This window comes from Didymosphaeria variabile (assembly GCF_027946475.1).
Source record: "Didymosphaeria variabile strain IMI 356815 chromosome Unknown scaffold_1, whole genome shotgun sequence".
Lineage (NCBI taxonomy): Eukaryota > Fungi > Ascomycota > Dothideomycetes > Pleosporales > Didymosphaeriaceae > Didymosphaeria > Didymosphaeria variabile.
In genome coordinates, this window is record NW_026611620.1 from 1,094,539 (window position 1) to 1,120,997 (window position 26,459).

The 26,459-nt window shown below is 53.3% G+C and overlaps 10 protein-coding genes across 10 annotated transcripts; 6 read left to right on the forward strand and 4 right to left on the reverse strand.

Annotated features, from left to right (window-relative positions):
• Positions 1-344: 344 nt before the first annotated feature.
• PSF3 (DNA replication protein) lies at positions 345-1,046 on the forward strand (the record flags this gene model as incomplete). Its single annotated transcript, XM_056209160.1, has 4 exons — positions 345-386; positions 442-569; positions 635-936; positions 982-1,046. The coding sequence occupies 4 exons, from the start codon at positions 345-347 to the stop codon at positions 1,044-1,046; spliced, it is 537 nt and encodes a 178-aa protein (XP_056075982.1).
• Positions 1,047-1,966: 920 nt separating this feature from the next.
• On the reverse strand, positions 1,967-3,721 carry N0V89_000337 (uncharacterized protein; the record flags this gene model as incomplete). Its single annotated transcript, XM_056209161.1, has 2 exons — positions 1,967-3,403; positions 3,581-3,721. The coding sequence occupies 2 exons, from the start codon at positions 3,719-3,721 to the stop codon at positions 1,967-1,969; spliced, it is 1,578 nt and encodes a 525-aa protein (XP_056075983.1).
• A 507-nt stretch (positions 3,722-4,228) lies between these two features.
• On the forward strand, positions 4,229-5,423 carry RER2 (cis-prenyltransferase; the record flags this gene model as incomplete). Its single annotated transcript, XM_056209162.1, has 3 exons — positions 4,229-4,450; positions 4,508-4,767; positions 4,820-5,423. The coding sequence occupies 3 exons, from the start codon at positions 4,229-4,231 to the stop codon at positions 5,421-5,423; spliced, it is 1,086 nt and encodes a 361-aa protein (XP_056075984.1).
• An 827-nt stretch (positions 5,424-6,250) lies between these two features.
• Positions 6,251-7,060, forward strand: N0V89_000339 (uncharacterized protein; the record flags this gene model as incomplete). Its single annotated transcript, XM_056209163.1, has 2 exons — positions 6,251-6,905; positions 6,960-7,060. The coding sequence occupies 2 exons, from the start codon at positions 6,251-6,253 to the stop codon at positions 7,058-7,060; spliced, it is 756 nt and encodes a 251-aa protein (XP_056075985.1).
• A 673-nt stretch (positions 7,061-7,733) lies between these two features.
• Positions 7,734-8,789, forward strand: N0V89_000340 (uncharacterized protein; the record flags this gene model as incomplete). Its single annotated transcript, XM_056209164.1, has 2 exons — positions 7,734-7,825; positions 7,982-8,789. 2 exons carry the CDS (start codon positions 7,734-7,736, stop codon positions 8,787-8,789), a joined length of 900 nt encoding a protein of 299 aa, XP_056075986.1.
• A 38-nt stretch (positions 8,790-8,827) lies between these two features.
• On the reverse strand, positions 8,828-9,847 carry N0V89_000341 (uncharacterized protein; the record flags this gene model as incomplete). The annotated part of the gene is made up of 1 exon (XM_056209165.1): positions 8,828-9,847. The coding sequence occupies one exon, from the start codon at positions 9,845-9,847 to the stop codon at positions 8,828-8,830; it is 1,020 nt and encodes a 339-aa protein (XP_056075987.1).
• A 578-nt stretch (positions 9,848-10,425) lies between these two features.
• N0V89_000342 (uncharacterized protein) lies at positions 10,426-15,822 on the forward strand (the record flags this gene model as incomplete). The annotated part of the gene is made up of 10 exons (XM_056209166.1): positions 10,426-10,554; positions 10,616-10,763; positions 10,811-10,854; positions 10,913-11,484; positions 11,542-11,917; positions 12,805-12,891; positions 12,937-14,251; positions 14,300-14,387; positions 14,437-14,882; positions 15,449-15,822. 10 exons carry the CDS (start codon positions 10,426-10,428, stop codon positions 15,820-15,822), a joined length of 3,579 nt encoding a protein of 1,192 aa, XP_056075988.1.
• A 1,898-nt stretch (positions 15,823-17,720) lies between these two features.
• N0V89_000343 (uncharacterized protein) lies at positions 17,721-19,646 on the reverse strand (the record flags this gene model as incomplete). The annotated part of the gene is made up of 1 exon (XM_056209167.1): positions 17,721-19,646. The coding sequence occupies one exon, from the start codon at positions 19,644-19,646 to the stop codon at positions 17,721-17,723; it is 1,926 nt and encodes a 641-aa protein (XP_056075989.1).
• Positions 19,647-21,038: 1,392 nt separating this feature from the next.
• Positions 21,039-23,290, forward strand: N0V89_000344 (uncharacterized protein; the record flags this gene model as incomplete). The annotated part of the gene is made up of 2 exons (XM_056209168.1): positions 21,039-21,607; positions 21,940-23,290. 2 exons carry the CDS (start codon positions 21,039-21,041, stop codon positions 23,288-23,290), a joined length of 1,920 nt encoding a protein of 639 aa, XP_056075990.1.
• Positions 23,291-24,023: 733 nt separating this feature from the next.
• Positions 24,024-25,790, reverse strand: N0V89_000345 (uncharacterized protein; the record flags this gene model as incomplete). Its single annotated transcript, XM_056209169.1, has 1 exon — positions 24,024-25,790. One exon carries the CDS (start codon positions 25,788-25,790, stop codon positions 24,024-24,026), a length of 1,767 nt encoding a protein of 588 aa, XP_056075991.1.
• Between the last annotated feature and the right edge of the window lie 669 nt (positions 25,791-26,459).

Genomic DNA, 26,459 nt, shown 5'->3' on the forward strand with positions numbered 1-26,459 from the left:
GGCATTCACCGACGCGCAATACTCGACGCTGGGGCGACACAGGTAGGCAAAAGCGTACACGTCTTCTGCTATGCCGCAAACACGCATCTTGCCCGTATTACCACTCGACTACATTATTTGCTCCACCACTCGCTCCTTCCCATTTGTCTTGCGCCTTCCTCCTTCGACCAGCATGATCTTCGCACTGCTTTTGAACCTCGCTGCATAAAACCCTTCCGACGTCGCACAAATGGCGACCCGCTACATGCTGATTGCACTTAGCACCGCGCATTTCCGAGCCTTCCTTCTCCTCTAGAACCTCAACACCGGAGCCGCCCCAACATCTAATCAAACGCGCAGCAAGCATGACCTACTACGATGTCGATGCTATCCTCACAGATGCTCAGGTGATTATGTGCTACGCTCTCATTCGCCTATCTGCTGCTTACATATCCGATCTAGAAAGTACCATGCACCTTCGAGCTGACCGTCCCTGGACTGGGCTTCCTAGAAGGCAACATGAGCGGCGACATAAAGCATGGGTCCAAAGTTGAGCTACCCCTCTGGCTAGGAGAGATGCTTGCTCTTTCGTACGGCCCCACTGCCTTCATCTTAAGACCTCGGAAAAGCAGGAACACTGATTCTTGATCAACAGTCAAAGCCTTAGCACTGGTACACCCCTCGTCTCCCTCGACCACCCGCCGGCCCTCAGCCCCCGCGTCCTCAACGCTCTCAAGGCTGATGCGCGGACTGTCGATCTGAGGGCTCTGGTGCCTCATTTCTACAACCTCGGTGCACGCGTTCTTGAATTGTTTGAAGAGGAAGAGATGATCGAGGTGCTCAGCGATTCCTTCAAAGCCAGGGCCGCCGTAATAGCTGATCAGGCTCATAATCCGCGAGGGGCTCTTGGAGAAGGCGCTGACTTCATGCGAGGTCTAGATGAAAATGAGAGACAGCGTGAGTTGGTCTTAACTTTTCACTCAAAGTAGCTAATCGTCATAGTGTTCAGAGCTTCGCACGATAGCGCAAAGGCCGTGCGGACGTGGATGACTGATATCAAGACGTGAAGGTCGCTTGTGTGCCAGCAGCAGAAGCATCTAAGTCAGCAAGTGCGTGATAGACTAAGGAGTCCCCAGCAGTACTTGGAGATGTGGAGGAGTAGAAAGCCAGTCAGAGGGAACATGCATCACCGGCGATCATTCCCATAGTTCATTTCCCCTGTGATACGAAAGTGGACAGGCATCCGCGAAAAGTCGATGAACGTAACGGTAGACCACCAGCGATAGCACAGACAGGTGCAGGCAGACGGGATTTCATGCACCCCGAAATATCTATTACTTTCCAGCATAATTTTCGTTCACGCATTTGACAATTGTGACAAAAAGGACCTCAAGAAGCCAGGGGAGTCAGAGCAAAGGAGAAAGCGTAGATGGTCAACATCCAGAAGTATTAATACTACTCAAGACAAGGCATCTTCATATCCTTTGTAGTACCACGGAATTTATGTCTGAGATTGGAGGAGCACTGACACTCCCTGCGTTCCAAGCTACTGATTATCCAACAGAGCTACAGACTGTGAATGACTAGGCGCATACTACAGCCCTCTTCGTTCCTCAGTTCCAGCTGCGAAGTTGATGGTCACTTCCACTGCGATGGAAGACCGGGCAGCCTAATAGTAACGTGTAGGTAGACTGGCTAGAATGAACAGACTATCTAGTCGCAGGAGTTGCATGGCGAGTAGATCTTGTTGTCAGAGGCCGAGTATGACCGCTGTCAGACCATAGCTGAGAGCAAATCCGGTTATCACAGCTGTTATGTCGGTCTCTTGCAATCTGCATTCAATCACGGGCAGTGAAACAAGACCACTAAAGTATGTGCACGAGGTAGCTATCAAAGGCCTACCTTAAGATTACAATGCAATTACCTGGTATATAACTTTCGCTCAAGAACGCTGTCAAATTATCGCACTCAAGGCTGCTCATCGCATTTATCGCATAGCGGCGCCGAGGTTGCTGTTCTGCAAAAGTATGGCCAGCTGCTCTGGCGGATATCCCAAGAAGACGGGTCCGTTGAACACCATCTGAGGGATCACAGTCGGTGTCATCGGCGAAGAGGTATGGTTGGGTTCAGGCTTCGGATTAGGGGAAGGGTCCGGTTCAGGCTGAGGCTGTTCTGTAGTCCTCGGATCCATTGGCTGCGCAAGAAACGATGCAGGCGCATCTGTGATAGCGGCATGCACTGTCTCCGCGACGAAATCTCGTTCCTGTACTTTGGACCCGTCGCCTTTGACCATGTGGCCAAACGGGCAACCTCCTGTCTTCTTCGGTGGCGTCTCACCGATAGGCCGGGTCGTATCAAGTGGAAGCTGAGGCGAAGCAGTTGCGGCTGAGCCCACTGATGACGAACTTTCCGCATCAGTGTACTTGGCGGGAACGTGGATGCCCCATGGTCGACTGGGCGACTCGCCAACCCGAATGTCTTTAAGAGGACGATCAAAGCGAGGCGATCTCGTTTCATCCGGTGTCAGTTCGGGTTCTTCTACTTCTTCTTTCCCTTGGGTGCTGTTCTCAAGACTCGCTGTCACTGCCGTAGCCCATTTCTCCACTTTGACGTCGGTCTTCGTCTCATCTTCGGGTGCGACTGGAGCCTCATCAACATCCTCCGGTTCTTCTGGCAGCCATGCCTGATGCTTCTGGCCCAGTCCCTGTATCATACTGACGAGGTCGCCATATTTGCGATCAAGCTCCTGTATGCTGTTTGTATTGCTCTGGAAGCGATTAATGCACACTTCATGGCTTCGTGGTAACTCGTGCTTGTGCTTCTGAAAATACTTTGCAACGTCTTGTGGGTCATGTTGGTCGAGGAAACGAATCGGGCATACGCCAGCTGAGCCTTCTACAGAAACAGAGGCAGAGGCAGCAGAGGCAGGGTCATCGATACCACATATTTCCGCCCTAATGGGGTCGGTGAATGAAGGTCGCTTCGACCTGCGCCCTTTTTGGCTCATGCGGGAGATGGAGCTGCGAGGAGTAGCTAGTGGGCTCTGCCTACCACTATTCGCAGCAAATGGACAACCGAGCTTGCTAGGTGTCCCGCTCGTAGTGAAGTCTTTCTCTATCGAGGAGGCCATGTCTGCATTTGTCTGTATTCGAAGAGGCGTCGGCCGCCGGTCTGCCGAGGGCCCACCCCAGATCTTCACGCCAGAATCAACGACAGGATCGCGCAAATCTGCTACGGCTGACTCGGCTTGCTTAATGATGACGGCGTGATTTCTCCGTTCGGCATCGTCACTCTGGGCTATCTGATCGATCCACGACACAGGTGGTCGCTGCAAATCTAATGCTACATGCTCGAGGTCTTGGAGGAAAACGAGGTGGTCTTGTGCGAGAGTATCGGGGGTGAAACGTTTCAGTAAATCTAGATACTTGGGAAAGTCAGCGCTGGTCCGCTAAAGAAGAAATAACTACATTGAGCAGAGATAGGCGTGGATCAGTAAATGGTATAAGGTTGTCTGTCAAGGTCGCAAGCGACTGCAGGTCTAGAGCTAAAGATTTTTCATCATGAAAAGGGAGACGAAAATGAAACGAAGACTGTGACATACCTGCTGCTTAGCCCAGGACAGCTTGCTCTCGAGCTGTCGCTGCTGTGCGAGCAATACCTGATATTCCCCGCTTAACGCATCGAACCCTTCAGAGAGCTGCTCCGCTAGTTGTTGAACAGCGGCTTGTGGCCGGGAGGGCATCGCGAACACAACAAAAGGCGATGAAGGGATGCACGAAACAAGAGGCGCAGGTTAGTAGGGAGAGGCCAGCTCCATAGACGCACAAGAGCTACCTGGCTTGACACACGACCGCTGACGAAGCTGGATGAGTTGTTGGGCAAGCAAGGATCGGAAAAAGAGCCAAAATCCGAGCCGAGCCCTGGAGCGTGCCAAGCTGCACGTGAGCCGTCGCAGCCGGTAGCCGCAGCTGCAGGGTTTCTGGAAAGATCGCCCCGACGTTTCGCCGCGGTTTCTTGTGAGTTCTGGGAAGTCGCGTCACAGCCTGTACTCCGCCTCTGTGCAGCGCCCAGAGACACGTAAACTTGCCATTGAAGCGTATTCTTATACAGCATGCCGCCCATTCCATGATTGCCTCACTTTCGCCTCTGCACTTGAGCGTTCTTGATCGCATTTCCGCCTGTCGCTCGCTATTGCAACTCTAGAAATACCTGAATATTCCACCTTAGACACCTCAGCAAAAAGCCCACAATGGCTTCGCTCCACAAACATGGGATATCCAGATGGTTCGCATACTCGCCACCAGTCGCCTGGACGGTCCGTCAGCTGCGAGAGCTGCTCATCGGCGCTCTTAGACAGGGCCCGATACCTCAGCATGTAGCGTTCGTGATGGACGGAAACAGACGCTTCGCTCGCGAACAGCACATTGAGACGGTGGAGGGACACAACATGGGATTCGAAGCCCTCGCACGTGTATGATATAACAGATCAAGAAGCTCTGTTCAGTCAAAGCTAATCGCATCCCACCAGATCCTGGAAGTTTGCTACAAGGCCGGTGTCAAAGTGGTTACCATCTACGCCTTTAGCATTGAGAACTTCAAGCGCTCGAAACATGAAGTAGACGCCCTTATGGAACTGGCGAAGCTTAAACTCGGGCAGCTAGCAGAGCACGGAGCCCTGCTGGACCGTTACGGTGCTTCAATTCGCATCCTGGGAAATCGCGAGCTGGTGAAGCCTGATGTAATAGAAGCGATTGACAAAGCGGTTTCCATCACCGCACACAACAAGAGGTATGTTCTGGATGCATACATACCATCGCTGCCTTGACTGACTTGCTGGCAGAGCGATCCTGAACGTTTGCTTTCCGTATACCTCGCGAGACGAAATCACAACGGCTATTAAGTCGACCGTGGAACAATATAGCACACCCCTAGATAGTCTCCAAACACCCTCGAAACGCACCTTTTCTGAATCGCACATTACCCAGCAGATCCGGAAGCAAATGCTGGAGGAGGACACAGATGGCAGATCCGCACCACAGGAGTCGCGATCCACATCGCCTTCTTCTCTCAAGGAAGCCAAGTCAGTGGAAGGAGGCCGTTCATCATCCACTACAACGGCGATAAACTCATCGGACAAGGATGATTGCCATATAACAGCACCGAATTTCCCGGATCCCGAGACCATTACAGCGGAAACGCTAAACGAGCACATGCTGACTGCCGGCGCGCCGCCTCTAGATTTGTTGATTCGAACCTCGGGAGTGGAACGCCTGAGCGACTTCATGTTATGGCAATGCCATGAAAACACTTCGATCGTTTTCCTGAAGTGTTTGTGGCCAGAGTTCGATTTGTGGCAGTTCCTCCCGGTCTTGGTGGAATGGCAATGGCAGCAGAAGAAGCTACAAGAGCAGCAGAAATCCCGTGCGCGTTCGAAAGCAGAGTGAATCGGTTGCGGCTGGTCGTGACGCTACCAGAGGAAGCAGGAAGGGAGCCGGGCGGGTGGTTAGTTCCTATTGATACCCAATGACATGCAATCACACTGAAATCGGAGCCCGTAAAGCCTCTTTCCAATGCATAAGCGCATGTTGCTTCGCGCGCGTGAGCAAGCCAAGGCTCTTCGTATAGCTGTACCAGTGCGATTAGACCGCGATCAGCGGTGAGGTGAGCGAATGCGCTCGCGGCTGGTGGTTGACTGATGGTCGGTGGCGTCCGTACGTCTTTTGGCTGCAATCGCGCCGTAACCGAAACGGGTCAGTTGGTTCAGCTAGCGGGTCTGGCGCAACCTGGTCTACCTTGGACGCTCGACTTTCCAGGTCCCCGAACGTCATCTTAGTCTGCTCTGATTCAAAATCACAAAACGCCTATCGCATCCGCTTTTCGGCTTTGTTACTTGCTTCCACCCCTCCTTTGTCTTCGCCATCAGAGTACATTGAACCGTCATATCAAGCTCGAGACCAGTGAGTGAATAGGCGGAGATAAACTCGTAACCACATTTACCTCAGCTGCATGAGGCATTCAAAACTGTTGAAACCTATTGCCAACCCACCAATTGCACTGGTCAACAATCATGCCGACTACGTTTCTCACTCTACCACTGGAACTCCGAGAGCTTATCTGTGAAGAGGTCTTCAGCTCAATCACCATTCGCCACGGGTTTCGCACCAGCTCGTCTAATCGCACGGCTCTTCTTCAAACTTGCAAACAAGTACACCAAGAGGCATGGCGACATCTCCCTCTCAATGTACGCTTCCACTTTCGGGGCACCGAGACAATGTTGGAGACGCTTCTGAGTGTCGATCAGGCCGTGATCACACGGCTTCGTCACATTCGCATCAAATCGTTCCCGTTTCCACTACACAATAGTGGAAGACCGGATTACTACCCCACGTACAACTTCTGCAATGCCTTGTCTCTTCTTCCTGGTCTGCATCTTGAGCAACTTGTTGTTGAGGATTGCTTTCATGGCTTCGGGCTCGTCGATACCTGGAGAGATGTTGTCACGTACTTCGACATCGAAAGCCTTATCAAGTGCGATGCGTGGAAGGAGCTCGTCTACATTACGCCCAACACTGATTTCCTTGCTTCCGGTTACGACCATCGCAGGAAAAGAGTCGCACAGCCGGAAAACTGGGATGCTCTGCTGAAAGAGCAGGACGGCGAGAAATCTGGTGCCGAAGTCCAGATGTGGATCACCCCGGATAGCGGCAATGGCTCCGCGCAAGAGGGTGCAACCCGGCCCTGGGCCGCACAGCCAGGCCACGTAGTGATTGAGGATATGAGCCTGGCCGCCCCCGACCAAGATCTTCGAGGTGAGGTCCAGATCGTTGCTCGCAGAGGGAGGCGGGCACCGTACATTCAGATGGGTCTGTCTCAGAACAAGACTTGGAAGGAGCTCAAAGCAAAGGAAGGTGGCTTCGCACAAGAAGGTCAGTGGTGGCAAATTCTTGACATTGTGACGCACATGTACTCATCAACTCCAGACTGGACACCTTACTATAATGACATGGCCGATGCCATCGGATGGATATATGGTGGCTGGGGACGTCGCATGCAGCTCGCGAATGCAGCACTCAACTATTAATCCTCGAATACGTCGCAATTACCTGTCATGCATCTTCATATACGGCTCTTGGGAGGTTGCGCCGCAGCTCCCGACACTTCACGCACGGTGCCGTTTCGGAAATATGTCTCGGTCTCCAACAGCCGGGTATATATCCCACACCAACCCCTGCATCTTGCACAATAGCCGCAGAGTAGGAAATCTGGGGACAATCGACACGAGGATGATCTTCACGTGTAGGATTCCGGGAGTTCGGGTGCAGATGTCATCAGTCCAGATGTCAACAACTGTTTCCCATTTTTAAAGGTTCCAATGCTCCACTTGGTGGCTGGGCTACCAAGCAATAGCAGGAATGCCGTCACCGAGCCACGGCCGTTACAAGCGTATCTTGTTTGCATTTATCTCCTTTCTGGCTCTCACTCTTTTATTCCTGAGGCTTGGAGACGGCGTGGGCGCAAGTTTTCCCTCGGAAGATAGATCACCCAATAGCATCGCCAATGAGACACTTGGTGTAAGCAACAATACCCGATGAATGCACGCCCCATTTCAGGACCGGTTCACTAACAGCTGGCAGTTCGAAAAGATCTTCGTGGTGAATTTGCCATGGCGGACAGATCGGAAAGATGCCCAGTCCCTAGCTGCTGCGTATAGTAAGCTCAAGCTCGATTGGGTGGAAGGAGTGCAGGCGGACACTATGCAAGAGAAGGCGTATCCACCGGGAAATCACCGGAGCATGAGCTCTGGTAACTTGGGGAGTTGGCGAGCACATATGGATATAATACGAGAGTAAGTTCGCGAAGGTTTGCACGTCCACACGCATTAGGTCTTATGATGATGTCCTTCTGCCGCAAGCCGCAAGCCGCAAGCCCTAATCACAACTTCACTAACAGCTCATGACCTGGAACTTCACGAATCTGAAACCTGGTACTAATCTTCCAACAGGATTGTCGTTCAGAATCTTTCCACCGCATTGGTTCTCGAAGATGATGTCGATTGGGACGTTCGCATCCGCACACAGCTCCTCTCCTTCAGTCAAGCCACACGCAAACTCTCATCACTCGCGCAAGAGCTGGGGCATGAACAGGATATTCCTCCTGCCTTCGAAACCAAGTCCCAAAATCCAGTCGAGCTCGCGAAACGCTCTTCCCTCCCCCTCATGTCCACGGTTACACCAAAAGACGCGTACGGGCGCGATTGGGACGTTCTCTGGCTCGGCCATTGCGGTGCCAACCTGCCTCCACCTTCTCCAGCCCATCGGAATCGCCTCATCTTATTGAACGACGTGACCGTGCCCGCACCAAAACACCTCCGCCTCCGCGAATCCTCCTCACCCGACCCCATTGCAACGCTTTATCCACCACACACGCGGGTCTACCACCAGACTTCCAACAGCACATTTTGCACGCTAGCCTACGCCGTTACGCAGGGCGGCGCCCGCAAGATCCTATTCGAGCTTGGAGTTCGGGCTCTTTCCAAAGGCTTCGATTTCGCACTGTCGGATTATTGCGGAGGGTTGGTCAAGGGCGACGAAGCCCAATGGAGAAGCGTAGAAAGGAAGTTGAATTGTGTGACTGTACAGCCGCCGCTCTTCAGCCATCATTGGAATGAAAGGGGTAAAAGTGACATCATGGGTTTGGGGATCGGAGGAAGGCCAGAGGCGGGGAGTCGCTATGTTATCAGGAGCGTGAGGGCGAATTTGGAGGGTTTCGCGGAGGGGAGTGATACGTTGTTTGAGCAGTGGAGTGATTGACCGAGCTACTTTAGGCAGCATGACTTCATGATCTGACGCTATCTCGTTATTTTCGTCGTGCCCCATCCAACCTTCCAGTTCTGACCCCGTATCGATGCGAAAAGTTCTTCAATTTTTGGTTTTTCAGCTATCATCGCCTGCTCGTCTAAAGCATCGATCAAGGCCTCCAGAGTCTTACGATTTGGCTCAACACCATACACAAAAGGATCGCCTCCAAACACTTCATCGATCTCATCTAGTTCCTGCGCCAGCCACGGAAGCATATACCGCAAGCAGTCCAGGAACCGCATCCGAATCCTTGCTACCTCCTTGGAATCATTTAAGGCGTTGTACAAGCTAGTCGCTAGCCATGGATGCTGATCGCAGAGCTCCCGCCGGACAACAACTGTATGCATGATAGGGAAGATGCCTGTTTCTTTGTAATAGCTCTTTTCAACTTCTTTGAAATTTGGAAAGAGCCGCTTGACGTGAGGCGCCTTCCCCAAGCAATGCGGCAAATCAGCACCTATAGTTGCATCGATAAAGCCTTCTTCGAGTAATTGACTCAACGACTTGCCGCTGCTGTTCTGCACGATATCGACAGGCTTTGTGAGGGGCATTGCGCTCGGCTTTCCATGGGAGTCACCACTCTCCATGCTTCCCTGCACCCACTGGATGGTGGAAAGGTCAACGCCGTGTTGCTGGAGCACTGAGCGAACCCAGACTGCGGCGGTCATCGTGTAGAGCTGGACACCGATTTTTTTCCCATTGAGGTCGCGCGGTTCTTTAACGGTCCGGCTATTTACAGCAATGAAACCATGGCGGAAGGCTCGAGACGGGAATACTGGTATGGCAACGAGATCTCTATGACCGGCAGCATAACGACATACGTATTCGCTAAGGGATAGCTCTGAGGCGTCGAATTCTTTGCCGCCCGCCATTCGGTCGAATATATCTCGCGGATGATTCATCGTGAGAAAATTAAGATCGATGCCATCTGGTCGAATTTCGCCCGATTGGAGGGGCTGCATCCGGTCATACAGAATACTTGCGAAAGAGAGTGGTATTCGATTCGTCATTGTGGATGTGCTGTTCTTGAAGCAAGCGAAGCATTCACGATTCGAGGTTTTATGTTGAAATTGTTTCTTGAAAGTCAGAGTGATGTCCGGCGAATGTCCGTGGAAGATGTCCGAGGATACATATCAGGTGGAGAGCATCTGGGGCTCTGCGCAACCCTGCGGGGTGGTTCTGACAAGCTAAGGCGCCTTTATATCCGGGAATTTGGTGGACGCGTATTCTCAACCGAAAGCTTTTGTCGAACAAGCTTGCAACTGTGTGCTTAGTCCCCGCGGAGGAGGATGGTCTGGGGACCCCGCTCGCTCATCCCTACCCCAAACAAGTCAGGGTTCACGTCCAGAACCAATGATGGAACACCGGCAGTTCGATATGGCATTGATCGCATCCGGCCAGGAGATCCTACTGGAGGGAATTGATCGGTTGTTGTGAATGTCACTGATTCTATCGTGCAGGGGTCTCGCTCTCAGAGGCTCCTTAGCAATGAGCACCGTGATCCTATAAGCAAGGATCGCTGCAGGCACATTTGGGCCTGGCCAGGAATTCCTCTTCTATGGTTTCCAGAAAGACCAGCCGGCCGAACATGTCTGTCGATCTTAAAGCTGAGGTGGCGCAAGGTGAACTCAATGAATACAACATCACCCATGGAAAGGTGTCGAAGAGTGGCATCGTGCTTCGACCGCAGCCGACAAATGATCCAAATGAGCCACTGGTACGACATGTGGCTCGCTGTCTCATAACAAGGTGCACAAGTAGCTGACGACTGGATGCAGAATTGGGCGCAGGGGCAGAAATACTCGACATACGTAGTGTGCTGCTTCTTTACCTTCCTCGCCTTCATGAACTCGTCTGCATTCACAGTGGCTATCCAACCCATCATTAAGGAGTTCCACAAGACATCTACAGAGGCGAGCTATCTGAGTAAGCTGTGTTCATTTATTCGAGGGACCATCACTGACGAACTCTAGCCTCCTTGCAGGTCTTGGGAATGGGGTTCGGCGCGCTTATTTTGGTGAGTAAACAGCTGTGCGATACGAGGAAGTTTCTTGGTACGGACTAATAGCTTGCAGATGCCTTCAGCTCGACTCTTTGGCAAACGTCCTGTCTACCTTGTGTCGATCCTCTTCCTCTGCGTCACCAACATCTGGTCGTACTTCAGCCACAGCTATAGGTCATTGTTAGCTTCGCGCATCATCGGAGGCTTAATGACCGCTGCAGCCGATGCAGTCGTGCCCAGTCTTGTCGCAGATCTCTTCTACTTCCATGAGCGCGGACGGGCTTTGATGATCTTCCACACGGCTATTAGTATCGGTGCATTTGGAGGACCTTTCATCAATGCGTACATCGCACAATATGCGGGATGGCGCTGGATGTGTGGTGCCATGGCTATCGCCGGAGGGGCGACCTTCCTTATAGGCTTTGTGACCATCCGCGAGACTCATTATGCGGAAAATGGTCACCGGGATCTGCTCAAGCCTGAGGATGAGTACGCGACAAAGAGGTCGTGGATCGCGGAGCTGTCCCTTACGAGAGGTTTCAACCGAAATGAATCGTTCCTTGGTTGGTTACTCAGGACCGTCAGCCTCATATTGTACCCACCTGTATGGATAGTCGGGCTCACTGTAGGATTGTTCATCGGGTGGTAAGCTGATCGCATTTCCACTGTTGGTCTGATTTGTCCGAAGCTGACGTTTCGCAGCAACATCGCCCTCCAGATCACTTCGACCCAGACATTCACCGCCGCTCCCTATCACTGGAAAGTACATTCTCTTGGTCTGCTTTCTCTCTCAGGTCTCGTCGGTGCTATCGTATCGTTCGTCTTCGGTGGTTGGCTTATCGATTTCATCGCAACCAGACTTACAGCTCGCAATGCTGAACACGTCGAACCTGAATATCGTCTACCTGCGATGATCATACCGGCTGTTATCGGTCCCATGGGTGTTCTTACATTCGGGCTGGTTATATCTTATGGTAAGAGCTGGGCAGGAGCTGCGGTGGGCTACGGTATGGAAGGCTTTGGTGCCACGGCTGCTTCCAATATCGTAGTCACTTATGCTGTAGATGCATACCGACCTGTAAGTTGGCTTCGGCGCCATCTCCCCACCGAGAAACTAGTTACCTAATGTTCCAGATTGCTGGAGAGACAATCAGCATAGTCTTCGTTATTCGAAACGTCATCGCTTGCTTGATCTCGACGTACATTACAAAGTGGTTCCAGAGCCAGGGACTGCGGAACGCGTACGGCGAACTAGTTGGGGTGGCATATGCAATCTTGTCGCTTTCCCTTGTGATGTATATATTCGGACGGCGGATACGAAAATTCACTTCGAGCTTTGGTCCAATGGCCAACATCCCGCACGCTTAGTTCGATGAAGCTCGTCATAACAGGGGGAAGGAGGAGCGGCTATCGGCAGGTACATAGTCCGAGATGATGTAGCAAAAAAAGGAACTATATACCCAATCAGGGAATTGTGTCTTACGGTTCCCAGGGTCCTGGAAACGCATCCAGAGAGCTGGGTTGGACACTATACCTACGGCAAGCGAACAGACGCCCAACACTGTGTAACTCCACGTTGTCCGCTTGTGCCTAAAGCGCACTGCATCTCATGACGTGCAGCGACCACGCGGGGCATGCATGAAGGTGTATAGCTCGATCGAATAGCTGTTAAAAAGCACTTTCACATGTGTGCATGTCAAGTCGGTCCCTTGCAGCGCTGCGTGGACATGGTGGGGCGGCGCAGTGGTACAACGCTACTTCCGCAACACTGTCTTGTGCAATCTTATACGGCACTTGCGGCCGTCGGTCATGTTTATTTGCGTACAGCCAAAGGCAGGAGCGCTTTACCATGGACCCGCTAATATCTCAACCGGCCTGGGCCGCTTCTCTCCTCCTTCACTCCCAAAGTTACCCACAGTACGCGGAGTTTCGCGACCAAGCCCAGCTGTTTGATCCGTGGCCCAGGTGCCTCCGCTCTTTATCGAGGCTTCGCTATCGAGTTTGCTATCCTCATCACATGCTGTAGCCGCCTGCTACACTTCAGTCATCATGGTGCGTGTGCCTATGCTGACTCAATGCCTATACTGACCAGCGCAGTTCCAACTATCGCCCATCTTTTATGCCTCCATCCTGGGCCTCACCGGGTGCTCATTGGCTCAGCAATTCCCTCCGCCTGTATCCTATGATGCCGTCCTCAAGTCACCCATCGACCCTAACATCACTATATCATACAAGGTGCCGGAGCCCGGCACCTGCACCACTGCGTTCTCCTCTCAGAAGCAGTATTCCGGCTATGTCAACCTGCCGCCCTTTACTTTGGTACCATACCAGCAAGAATACCCGATCAACACATTCTTCTGGTTCTTCGAAGCCCGCAACAACTCCGATACGGCGCCCCTCACCATCTGGCTCAACGGTGGACCCGGTTCCAGTAGCATGATTGGCCTCTTTCGTGAGATGGGCCCTTGCGAGGTCGTGCAACTTGAAGACGGTTCTTACGGCACACAGCCGAATGTGTGGGGCTGGGATCGTAGCTCCAACCTGCTCTTCATCGACCAGCCCACCCAGGTCGGCTTCTCGTACGACCACCCTGTCAACGTGTCTTGGGACTTCATCAAGGAACATGTCCTCGAACCTCCGACGTCTCTACCTACGAATGTACCTTCGTGGTCCTTCATCAACGGGACTCTTGCCACTGGGAACAGGGCCAACGTTGAGAACTCAACGGTCATTGCAGCAAGAGCGGCCTGGCACTTTTTGCAAGGCTTCCTCTCAGCTTTTCCTCAGTACAACCCTGGTCAGCGACCCAACCAAACCACCATCGAGCCGACTGGTGTAAATCTCTTCGCTGAGAGCTACGGCGGCCAATATGGTCCTGTCTTCGCAGACTTCTTTGAAGACCAGAATGACCGACGTCGAGCTGGCGTGATTCCTGCCAACAGTACGCTGGAGATCAAACTCGATTCGCTCGGCATCATCAATGGTCTCGTGGATACAATCGTTCAGACTCCTGCCATGGCCGCTTTTGTGTACAACAACACGTACGACCTGCAAGGCATGTCACAGACACAGTACTTAAATCTCCTCAGCGACTACAGAAAGCCTCGTGGATGTCTCGAGATGGCCTCCCAATGCCATACACAAGCTACTGCCGTCGATTACGAGGGCGAAAATCTTGATGAGGAGACAACCTCCATATGCGAACTGGCCAGCATTTCATGTTGGGGTGTCCAGAGCCAGGCTTTGCAGCTTTCTGGACGCAATCCTTACGACATCCGGTTCACCTCGCCCAATTCTTTCCCGAGTTACGCATACCTCGAGTACCTGAATCAGGCCAACATCTTGCGGTCCATTGGGGCGAAGGTCAACTTCACCGAATCTACCACCATGGTTAACGCAGTCTTCCACCAGAGTAAGCCTGTGCCAGACTTTGTTGCTCGTTGAGGCTGATCCCCACTAGCTGGTGACGATGTTCGCGGAACTCAAATCAAGAAACTGGCCGACCTTCTTGCCCGGGGTATCCGAGTAGCTTTAATCTACGGTGACGCGTACGTGTGGTTCCTGCTGCGGCCGTCATTGTTACTCACCTCGTTACAGGGACATCATCTGCAACTGGGTAGGAGGCGAAGCCGTCTCCCTCGCACTCGCCCACGAGTCGCCTTATAGCTCTACATTTGCCGCAGCCGGGTATGCTGACATCGTCTCTAACGACTCATATGTTGGTGGCCACGTCCGCCAATACGGCAATTTGTCTTTCTCTCGAATATTCGATGCCGGACACACGACACCTTCGTATCAAGCAGAAACTTCTTTCGTTGTGTTCTCGCGGATTATCCAAGGTGACGATATCAGCATGGGTCGCAATGTTGACCTCTCCACTTTCGGTACCGAAGGGCCTGACAAGTCTTTACACAAGAACAAGCTTCCTCCGCAGCCACAGAATACTTGCTGGATCCGCGCTATTGCCGATACATGCTCCGAAGACGAAAAGGATCAGATTTACCAAGGGCTTGGTGTGGTAGAGAACGGAAAATGGTCTGCGGGTTCCCAAGATCGTACTCCTCCATCTCGCCCACAAACCTTCGACAGCAGAGCTGGAAGTCCATCTCCGGATGATATTGCGCATGGCGTAAGGCCAACAACGACATCCAGCATTCCTCTGACCGGCGTCTTTACCGCTGCCGCAATCCCAAAGTCTACATCGGGCGCCTCTCGAGTGATGTTCCGCGTGCAATCCAGGCACCGCCGTCAACTTCCGCCTGTGCTACTACCTCCAGGACGTCTCACCAGAACGGGCACGGTAGCCTCCGGCGTTAAGAGAGGGCTCATTGGAGGGATCGCTGCTGTTGGCGGGCTTCTGTTATTGTGAGTTTAGCTTATGCTCACTGAGAAAGCCTCGATGATACCTGATTTGATGTTTCTTTACTCGATCGACCATTCAAAACAATACGATCTTACTAAACCACCCTCTACAGACTTACGACCCTAGCGACCTGCTGCCTCTGTTGGCGCCGCCATCGATCTCGGAGGTTTGATCGCAAATTCATGGGTGGTCCAAGGCGTACACCCTCGCCGCTCCCAGTATCGGAACTGGCAGCACGAGGTGCAGAGCAGCCTGCGACCAAGCCAAATATTGTGCAGCGATTTGCTCGGCGACACATTAAGGAGCCCAAACCAACGCCGGCTCGATATGACATCGACAAACCCGAGGAACCGCCAGTATTGGACCGCCTACTAAATCGCCGTCTCAGTGCGCCAATGGAGCCTATACCCGAAGCACACTCTCCTCGTCCAAGCGGAGATATACCGGAGCGTCTCGTGAGTGAGCATCCGTTTGAGCCGACGCCTGTCATTCAGCGTAACGCACATCCATCCGGCCCTGCCTCTTCTGGTGCCCCTGTACCGGGGCCCCCTAAGACTCATGAGCCCACTGCTGAGCCAACGACACTGCGGCAACCGTCACCAGAGCCAGGCAAGCCGTGAACCCAAAGCGAAGGCATCTGAGCTGGAGTCAGAGCACCATGCGCCAGTTCAACGATAATCATCTCTCACATCAGAAGACAAGACTTCAGAAGCCGCTCCAGTACCAGAGGCTGCTCCAAGATCTGAATCCAACAGCACCCCTTCTATACTTGAGCGCATCTGCCCCGGCCTTCAAGAGCGTGGCGATGCTCTGAACTTCTAGTTGCTGTTTTGACATTTCTGTGGGGCGAGATGGTGGACTTAATTCGAGCAACGACGGGCAGACTGTCAGCTGTGGGCGTTTCCTAGTGCTTCTTTAGGGTTTTCTTCGAAGGCCGTTGTTGAAGATCGTGCAGACCGCACAATGAGGAAGCGGCTGAGATGCAATGGCATGGGCGCGCGGTGCCTGGTAACATAAATTGATTTCCATTCGATAGTCTACCTCCTCTTCATGCCTGTCAGTCGTTGCATTTGCCGTTCATCTTTCGTTCGAGGTCCTTTAGCCGACGATGTGGCATGATGATTTTGAGCATTGCCGTCGTGGTGGATAGCTGTCGCCGCCCAGCTCCCAGGACCACCTTTTGCCTTCACATGGCACATATTTGCAAGAGCTCTTTGCATCGACAGGTAACACGAACTCCATAAACTAGCGTAAAGGTGGCTTGTCATGACGAGTATCCAACTTTGTTCCATTTGACGTATTCCCCTTGCGTGCCGCGAAAAGCTGACTCTGCATCAAGCGCGTCTCATACGTGCTTGTCAGAAAATCCCCTTTCCACTATGCAGACTGATACATTAGTGCGGGAGGTCCTAGGAAACACCATGCAAGGTCTTCAGCTACGATCGATGGAGGTCGACTTCACAACGTTCCAAGCAGACGGAAGGAATTCACGTTATGGTGGTGAAGTCACGCTTTTCAGTCTTTGCTTGCAGTGCTAAGGCAGGCAAGATCTACATAGGTAAAAACACGGACACCTATCGTCCATCCACGGACTGTGAAGTAGTCCTACGGAAGTGACGACGAATAGTAGTGCTGTAGTGCAGTGAAGGCATGACTAGACAAGCACGACTCGCCAACCCGCCCGCGCTACGGAGATATAGACAGTAGACGCAAGGCACAAGCGGCCGTCCGTCCCCTGTAGACTGCAGAGCGGAACAATACGCGCCTCCTTCTCCGATGCAGCGGCCGCTACGGAAAGACGCGACTCAATCGTGTAGAGAGTGAAGTGAAGTGCAGTGCAGTAAAAGTCCGTGGCTCGGCGCCGCCGCCAGCAGCCGCGCGATGCGAGCTGAAATTCTCGATTCGCGCACGGCGCATCGACAATAGAAGGAGATCTGATGCTGTCGTGTGATCGAAGAGGTCAGAGCGGTGGTGGTGGCATGTGTGTAGAAGCCATTGGGTCGGCCGCCGGAAAGCGCGAGGTTCCGACGGACAACGAGCGGACGTTCGGACGGTGCGGTACGGCCGTTAGAAAAGCCCGCCAAAGCGGTGAGCCAAAGCCAATTTTTTTCTCTCGGTCGAGAAGATGAAAATTTTGTACGAAGCATGTGCGAACCATGGTACGAGGATAGCCAAGCAGGGATGGGTGCCGGTGGACTCGGTCCATGTAGGACAGGGGGTTTCGGAAGTAAAGAAGTTGATTTAAGGAATAGCTACGTCTGGGAGGGGTATAGTTCAATATGCACAAGAAGCTTAACGATGATCTTGAAGTAAGAATCATTGAAAGAGGAACAAAATGGTGCAAGGAAAAACGAACATGTGGTAGAGAGCTGAGAGCGGCTGCCGTACAGGCGTAGGACCAGCCTGTGAAGTATCATCCGTGAACACCCAGAAATGCCACCCAGTTGCTAGCCAAAAAGCAAGCCCAAACACCATTTCAAAACCTAATCAAACAAAATGTGATCTCAATGAATGTCTTTCAAGCAGTGTGCTTTTCTTTGCGGAACATGCCCGCAAAGAGATGACGCAGGCCTTCGCTTTTGCGTCGTCCGTCCTTCTCCTTCTTCTCCTTCTTCTCTTTCTTCTCCTTGGGTTTGTCCCCGCTCTTCGATCGCTGCTCTTTGCGCTTGGCCTTCATCTTCTTGTCGTTCATAACGACTAAGCTGGTTGGACGTGTCCTCAGGGTGCCTTTACCCTCTACGATGCCAGAGTCCCACAGACCAGCGGTAGGTACGGGATCGTATGCTGATCGGGTCTTCCTGGTTCTGGTATCAGGCAACGTTGGAGAGGGCTCAGGGTCAGTTGGAGATGTTGGAGGCTCGATCGAAGGAATCGGCGAGAGTGGGCTGTTGTCCCGAAAAAGTGTAGGCGGAGGCTGAAGAACAAGCTCCTTCACGCGTAGGAGCTCCATACTTTTCTCGTGGCGCTCCTCTTCAGTCTCCGGCACTGGTTGGTCCTCCAGGGCAAGACCAAAGCGCTTTCGTAGGCTACCATTCCTGAAGAGATCGGTGTTGCCGGTGGAGTTGGATCGACGAGAACGCGTCTTGATAGGCGAGACGGGAGAGCCTGGTTCGGACGTCTTGCTGTGCAAGAATTGGGTGTGCGTGCGGATGATGCGAGGAATGGTGCGTTTGTTCTCGTCCAATGAAGTGGGAGATGCGGAGCGGGGAGTATCAATATAAGTCATAGACACGGTGCGGTTAGGAGTCGTCCTGAAGGTGTTCGAGGTAACTAGAGGAGGCGGACCCCCTTTTGAGTTGGACGAAGACCAATTCTCCTGAAAGGCCACCCATATGCCTGATGCAACAATGAAAGACTTGAGCGCATCACCAGTCTCGATAGGAAGACGATCAGGTTCCAGAAAAGAGTTCATATCAATACTAGACGGCGTCGCTGCAGGCGTGGGGAAGGCTGAACAAGGCGCGTTTGGTGTGGATGGAGAAGTCGCAGAAGGCATCATGTACGAATCGCTGACTTCAATGCGGTCACGGGTCATCGTGGCAATGATGGGATGACGCCTGGAGTTCTGGCTGATGGTACTGAAGGTGAACTTGCGGTCTTCTGTAGGCGAGCCTTGCGAGGCGCTGGTCGTGGAAGACTGACGGCGGAGATGGGGCGGCTTCGCTACCCAGCGTGATCTCAGAGTGAGGCCATGGTCGTCCACATACACGAACTCGTATCCGCCGTTCGGTGTTCTCGTGACTTCCCACGACTGCCCGTTCTCCATAAGGACCTCGGTTTTGGTAACCCCGCTTTTGTCTTCCTTTCCAGGACATATGACGCCCACGACCTCCCTCGAGCCAAAACGCTCTTCGTCGGATTTCTCCTCTTCATTATGCTGGTACTCCTCGGCTTTCAGGATTAGAAGGTCGGCGGCAGTAAGTGAGCGACCACGGAATGTTCGGACTTTGAAGCGAGAGGAGAAAGGGATGCAGATGGTATAGGGAATGACCTCGAAGGCGGGTTTCGGACGGCGCGCAGCCACCACCTGGTGGAGCTGTAGGACGACTTTGGGGCGGATGTGCAGCTTCCCTCGAGGGTGCGGCGGCTGGGCGAGCTTGTAGATGGTCTTGGGCCGCTTTTGCTTCTTCGCTTTCTCTGTGGAGGTTCCGCTGCTAATGGAGGTGCGCCGCGAGGGAGCAGGGGAGCCTTGGACGGCAGAATCGGCTTTCATAAGAGGGTTCGTCTTAGGGGTAGTGGTGGAGTCGGAGCCATCTTGGGAGCCATCTTGGAGACGCTCCGTCTTCTCGCCCTTGGGAGCAAAGGGCGAGAGGCTCTGTTTGCGCAAGAGCGAGCCAAGCACGGAAAGAGGCATCTGTAGAGCCGGGCAATGGCCATCGGCAGCGTTCTTTGGAGAGCGCGAGGGAGAGTGCAGGTGGTCGGCGGTCAGCATATCCAGATGCATGGCTACAGGGTGTAGCTTAACCAGCTGTGAATTGGGTCAGCAAGCGAAGGTAGCATTGTGCAGTGTGCCACCAGGCCAAGACGACGGCCGAAGAGGGGCGGCCAGGCCTTTTGAGGAGCGGCTGTCAGTGGGTTGGGGTCGAAGCGCATTACTGTGGGTAACAGCATGGGGTGCACAGGGCTGAATCACTCACAAGCCACACTTCTATAATTGCAGTTCGATGCAGGGACCACGCCAGCGTGTGTTAGAGCGTATCATCAAGAGGTCCTTTTGTGCAGCTCCAGCGGGCAGAGGGTGGTTATCAGCAGTCTGGAAATGAACGGTGGGCTTCACGCAGCCCATCAGCGAGGCCTGGCTTTGGTGACATGAGTCCGGCTCGTGAGACGTCTTTGTCCGCCGCCTCTGTCGACCGTCTTCCACGCGCCTCCGGCCCCCGGTTCCTAAACCCTCCGTTGATCAGACCGTCGCAGCCGAGTCGCGACCCGCATTCGGCAACCCTTCGCAGCGCCGCGGCTGATTGGCCCCGCGTTGTTTGTTTGACAGGCCTTCGCATGCCATGCCCGTTGCGGAGCGATCCTATCGATCCTCCCATGTGCTCCGTCGACACCGCGCGTGCGTACTCAGATCCTTAACCTCCGCGCTTGCCATGGTTCCCGCTGCTACTCTGGCGCAACGTGGAGATTGGCCTAAGACTGCGAGCACGTCGACGGCCGTCAAGAGGGTTTGGACGGAGGCCTTGGCTGTCTTCCGCGGATTCCGGCGGTGCTTGCAGCAAATGGGCCGTCTGCTGACTCTGCTCCAGCTGCATGGCTCGATGAAAAAGCCAAAGGGGCGGGCTTCGGAGCGTCTTCGTCTCCACTCGTATTCGTGCGAGCCCGTTTACCGCCATCTCGTCTATGCGGAGTAAATTTCAGCCGTGCCCTTTCCCAAACGCAATTAGAGTTCGTTTCACTCAGGCGCCCGTGCGGACTTGGATCGAAGCCACCTACATCAATACACTCTGACGCCTCTTGCTACAACAACGAGCTGCGCTGTCAGATTTCCCCAATGTCCGCCCACGGACTGACAATGTCAGCATCTGCGCAAGTAGTAGCTCAAAGACGGCGACGGGCGCTAGAGTAGCTCACCAATGATGCGAGCCTTACGCCGCATCCCACCGCCACACAACTCCACTACCATGCCACCAACCGCACCATCACCAAATTCTGCATCACTATCTGCAACCCCCACTGCCCCTGTTGGCGGCTAAGAATCCCTCTTCAACACCGTCCCTCCGCCGCCAGCTTACACACGCGCCAGAGACGCGCTGGTAAGCGTCTGACCAAGCTCGGATCGCTCTCTTCATCAGCGCTCTCGTCAGCCAGCCGTGACATCAATTACCATCGGTCTAGTATGCCTAGCCTTGACCACCAACACTCGCAAGAGAATCCTCAAAGGGAAAAGTCCGGCGATATGTCTCTGGTCGAACGCCTTGTTGGCTGGTTCAAGACAAATGGAGGCGAGCTGAGTCCTGATGTCGACATCGCCTTCGACGCCTCGAGCGGCTATCACTGCCGTGCAGTCAGAAACTTGACCTCACCGGTGGTCGCCAAGTGTCCGCTCAGCCTGACGGTCTCGCACCTCAATCTCGACCATACACAGTCATTGGTGCCTCATGTCGAGAGCCCACTGGCAAAGTGTATGGGTCGTATACCGAACAACGTATTGGTGTATCTCTTACTGGTCGAGCAGCGTCTGCATACCGATCCAAGTTGCCTAAAATGGCAGCCGTATATTGACTGCCTACCAGAGCCAAGTCTCATGATGACCCCGCTCTGGTTTGACAAGGAAGACATGCAGTGCCTTGCGGGCACCAATCTCGCGCGAGAGACCAGCGTGAAGCTTGACAAGCTCAGCGAAGAGTGGAACCAAGCCAAAGAGGTCATGGAAAGCCTGGACATTGATATAACCATCTTTAGCTTGTAAGTCCTATTAGAATGCATGTGAGCGGCAGGTACCCGATAGTCTGCAGCGGTACCAAGTACCACTCAGTAGACTCAAGCACCGCGCTCTAGCCCAACCGGCTGGCTGGGAACTTGTTGTCTGTATTTTTGCGAGCTGCCTCAAAAGGAACCTCGTCGTGACCACGGTGCTTGTCAGTTATGCCGCGTTGGGTTAATTCGCGAAGTGCCGTACTGCGCTGCATGAAATCGGACGTGCCGGTCCATCGGTTACCTGGTTTGAGATAGTGCACTAGGCTCGATTGTTCCTTGCGATTTCTCAAAGTGAAAAGTTTCGGACTAACACACAGCAGTGAATGGTTCCGCTGGGCGGCGACGATCATCTCCTCGCGAGCCTTCATCTCCACACACATAATACCAGGCCAGGAAACATTTCCGATTCTTTTCCCTGTAGTAGACATCCTCAATCACTCCCCGACCGCCAAGGTTGAATGGGACTTCCATCCATTCGAAGACTTCACATTGAAGATACTGAGCCACGATGAGGTACGACCTGGCGACGAGGTCTACAATAACTATGCCCCTAAGCAGAACGACGAGCTGCTTCTTGGTTATGGTTTCTGCATCCCGGACAACCCCGTGGAACAGTTCGCCATCAAGATGCGCCTGCCCCCGCAAATTGAACAGGCTGCGCGAAGCATGAAGATGTTCGAACCAAGCAACATCCCCTTTGGGATGGACACGTCGTTTGTCACTGCGGAACTAAACGAGGAGCCGGAGTACCTGCGTCCGAAAGGCCATCCATTCGGGCGGTATGAGAACCGCCTGCCATTCTTTCGTGCCATCCCACCTCGGATTGTGCACACGTTCTTCATCCAGGCCTTGACGAACCTCAATTTAAATCCCGCAGACAATCAACCCGATTCTATACCACCCAGAGTCATCTTCGAAACTCTACTCCTGACATACGAAGCAATCGACAAACGGAGCCAGACCCTGCGCCTCTCACTCAACCGCTCCTCTCCCTTCTCCAACAACAAGCAAAAATACGCAATCATCTACCGCGACGGCCAAGCCAAAATCCTCCACGCCATCCGCGACGAACTCAAAGCCGTGTTCAACACCCTCAGGATCCATGACGGCGTGCCCCAACGACCCGTCATCATCTCAACTACCGAAGCACTAGCCCGCTTAACCGCCGAATTTCCCTCCTATGCAGCACATTTCAAAGCCGGCCTTGAGGGACAGTACGGCGTCGATGTTTCCAACTGGTCACGATATAGCGCAGATATAGCTGTCCTGGAAGCCGGAGAGCAACCTGCCGAGCTGTCGGTCTGGAACCTGCTCCTTTGCTTGTTTCTTGTGCTTTATCAGAAGGATAACTCTGGGACTACGCGCGAATACGATGGCTTCCGCCAGGCAATTTTTGGTTGGGTAGAATACCTCCTTTCGCAGACACCACTGCCTACCAACGTTACAGACATGGATGCAGAAGCTTTGCAAGATTTTGTATTGGGACTGACAGGGTCCGAGGCGGAAGCGGAGAGGGCGTACACGTGGGCTGATGAGGTTGTGGATAAATTTGCGTTTCCTTTGGTGGAGGAGGTGCAGGGCGAGGAAGTGCAGAGGATCTATATGTATTTGCAGATTGGGTCTGACGATGGAGGTGTCAATGGCTGGATGTATCAAGATCACGAAGCGTGAGCCATGGTTTGATCATAAGACACTAGGCTATGAGGAAGAAGAATGAAGTTATCACGAAGTCGAATACTGAAGAATCACTCGAATCGTCTTCTCCCGCAATCTGTGAACGTGCTCCTTTTAGGAACTCGATGGGTAGATCGTTTCGAGATGCGTCGAAACGAAGTTTGGATGTAAGGACATCTCGGTGTCAAAACACTTCCAACGTCAAAGCCTTAACTACGCTGCGCAAATCCAAAACATTCCCCATGCTCTAGAACCCCACTGATAAGCTCGAATCCATGAAGACTCGAACACCAAAGGCCTTCTTTTGTGCCTCGGCGAAGTACCAGGTGGGCGGTAGTGCGGCCCCGGGAGGACAATCAGAATACTACCAGCCTCTGTCTCACAGATCGTGGCTAAGCATGTATCGCACAGGCTTATGTTCAGGATCGGCGACTACGGCGCAAGTTTTAGTATTGTGTGTGGGAGATGCATACGCAGTATGACGTGGACGTTACACTTGAACGAGATCAAGGACGCATATGGGCAGTGTCTACAGCCATTACAAAAGCTGTCCACTCAGCACTGAGAGCAGTTTTCCAGCAGTCTCGCCTGCAGGTGCAACCGCTTGGAGTTCAGTTGGAGAGTGTCATGTCTCTTCATTAGCTATTATACGCCTGCGACCGCGTCCCTCATACATCTTCCAAGTCTACATCCTCAAGGCACCAACATTCGGTCTTTACCCCGTGCTCATTCATCTTGCAGACCCAAACACCCCTACACGTCCCTTCTCCCTCCTTTCCCACGCCTCTTTCGCCACCGCTTTCTCTTCATCTACACCCACATCCTCATAGCTCACCCACCCTTCACCCATCAGCGCCTCGCTCCTCGCCTCGTCCACCTCAATCGCCGCATGACCACCTTCATCCGCCCTCAGCCTCACCACTAACCGGCCGTTGCCCTCATCTGGATCACTAAGCAGCCACACATGCCTGGGCACTTTCCTCCCGTCCTGGCCGACCATATCGTCCGCTGCATGCGCGAGCTGCTCACCCCCTCGCGAAGCAGCAACAATGAGATCACGCGGATCGAGATAATTGAAGCGCGTGAGATCAGCCCAGACGCGCGTCCGGTACCTCTCCACGAGCACCGCAAGCACGATGACCGTGTTGAGAGCGAACACAGCGTAGATGTAGGCGGGCTGGCCGAACTGCAAAGCGTAGAGGTACACGTCGGCTACGCGGGGGACGGACGTGGTGCTGTTGATTCTGGTGCCCACCATGAGCTGTGCTGAGCCGTACGCAACGAGCATGTCGTCGGCCATGGCGATCATGGCGTTCGCGAGGCCGCCTAAGGTGCGCTCTTCTTGGGTGAGAGGAGGCCAGCTGCCACCCATGGACATGCTGTACGCGGCGATGCTCGAATTGAGCGCCTGGCCGAGAAGCGAGTCATAGAGGTTCGTGAGGTCGTTGGATAGAAGTTCGAACTGCCGGACGACGGTGCGAGTGATGTTGCGGGCATCGGACTCGTGTATGTAAGTTTCCGGGATCGCGGAGGTAGGTTTGACGGTGATGTTGAGGTTCGCCAGGTCTACGGTGACTTCGAACATTGTCGGTGCGAAGTCGAACTCGCACTGTGTGTTGTTGAGATGAGCGTAGAATTCGCCTGCAGTGATGGCGACGTAACGGCGCGGGGAGAGCTCGCTGTACGCTACACCCATGGCGACTATGGCTTTCGCATTGTGTCCGATGTAGTTCGAGTACTCCGGCCCTTCGACGCTGTCAGGGAGAGTACCGGCAGCTGCGTAGATCCACTCGTTCACGGGACCGGAAAGCGTGAAGTTCGATGACTGGTTGTATATGCACTGGGCAGTCGTAAGGTAGCCATACTCATTGTACTTGTAACCAGCCGCGTTGGCCTGTGGGAAATCCAAGTCGGTCAGTCCTGCCGACGAACCAACACCATATGATCGCCCAGTGTAGCTGAATTGAGTGTTATCAATTTTCGGATGAGTAATCTTCGCAAGAGAATCGTTGGACGATGCTCCCGCTGCGGCTGACAGCAAAGGCCCAATGAGCTGCTGTCCAACAGAGAACGTGAAGAGCCCTTGAGAATTGCGGTATGAAGGCCCAGCTTTCCCTATCTCCATTGGATACTCTTTGATCAGCGAGATATTTCTCGTGTAGTCGGGGCATCGGAGAACCATCGATGTGCTTGTAGAGCTGACCAGGGGCGCGAAAGAACCGGCCCAAAGCGCTGCAGGCACGAGACTGAAGAATACCATGAGCGTTACAGGAAAGAAGAACCGAAGGGGCAAGTCCCAGTCAATGCGAGGTATCGTCATATCAACCCATGTCCGCAAGACATCGAGCGACACGCTGGCACTCCTGAGTCGTAATCGTAGAGCGTAGTTGATCAGCTTGCAAATGACAGCAACGTGTATGACGCCGAAGAGAGCTGCAAGGAGCTGAACTGTGAAAGCCACTGAGGCTGGGTACCGGTTCGCAAGTTGGAATACCATTCCGGTGGCGCGCCATTTGTATCTGTCCGCTGCAAGCAAGCTAGTGGAAAGCGCCGTCGTAATCACCAATCCGTAAAATGTGTTGTGTAGCATCCAGTGACTGAAATGGGCGGACCTGCCGCTTCGTCGAGCGGACCCATTGCGCTCAATAGTTGGCTGGCGAGCCATTAAAGGCGGCAAAATCGCATTTGGGAACGGAGCGCCATCAATGAGAAGAGACAAATGAACGCAGTAGATCAGAGTAGACTGACTGAAGAAGGAAACAAGAAGCTTGACCTTTCGTGAACCGTTCACGAGTCCGACTTACTTGCGATGCTATTCTAGCTTGCACTTACGCTGGATTGCTGAAAATCCGGATGTGAGTTGAGGCGATATGCACTTATCCGCATGAACCGGTGTTCCTCATGGGGCGCATGCGGCTGAGAGCGTCTCTGCACCGTACCAAGACCCGTACGAGACTTTTATACCTGGGTTAGTTCAACTCAAATTCTGCTACGAGCATTGCATCGAGAGACAGAAGGCCTTCTGGCAATGCTGTAGCTGAGAGTCAAAGCACTCGCTCCGGTGACCTTTCAGCCAGCATTCGTTTGAACTCGCAAATGCCAAGCAGGCTCGAAACAAAGACATTTGCCTGGTCATGGTAAACAGCCTGGCGTCATACCTCGCAAG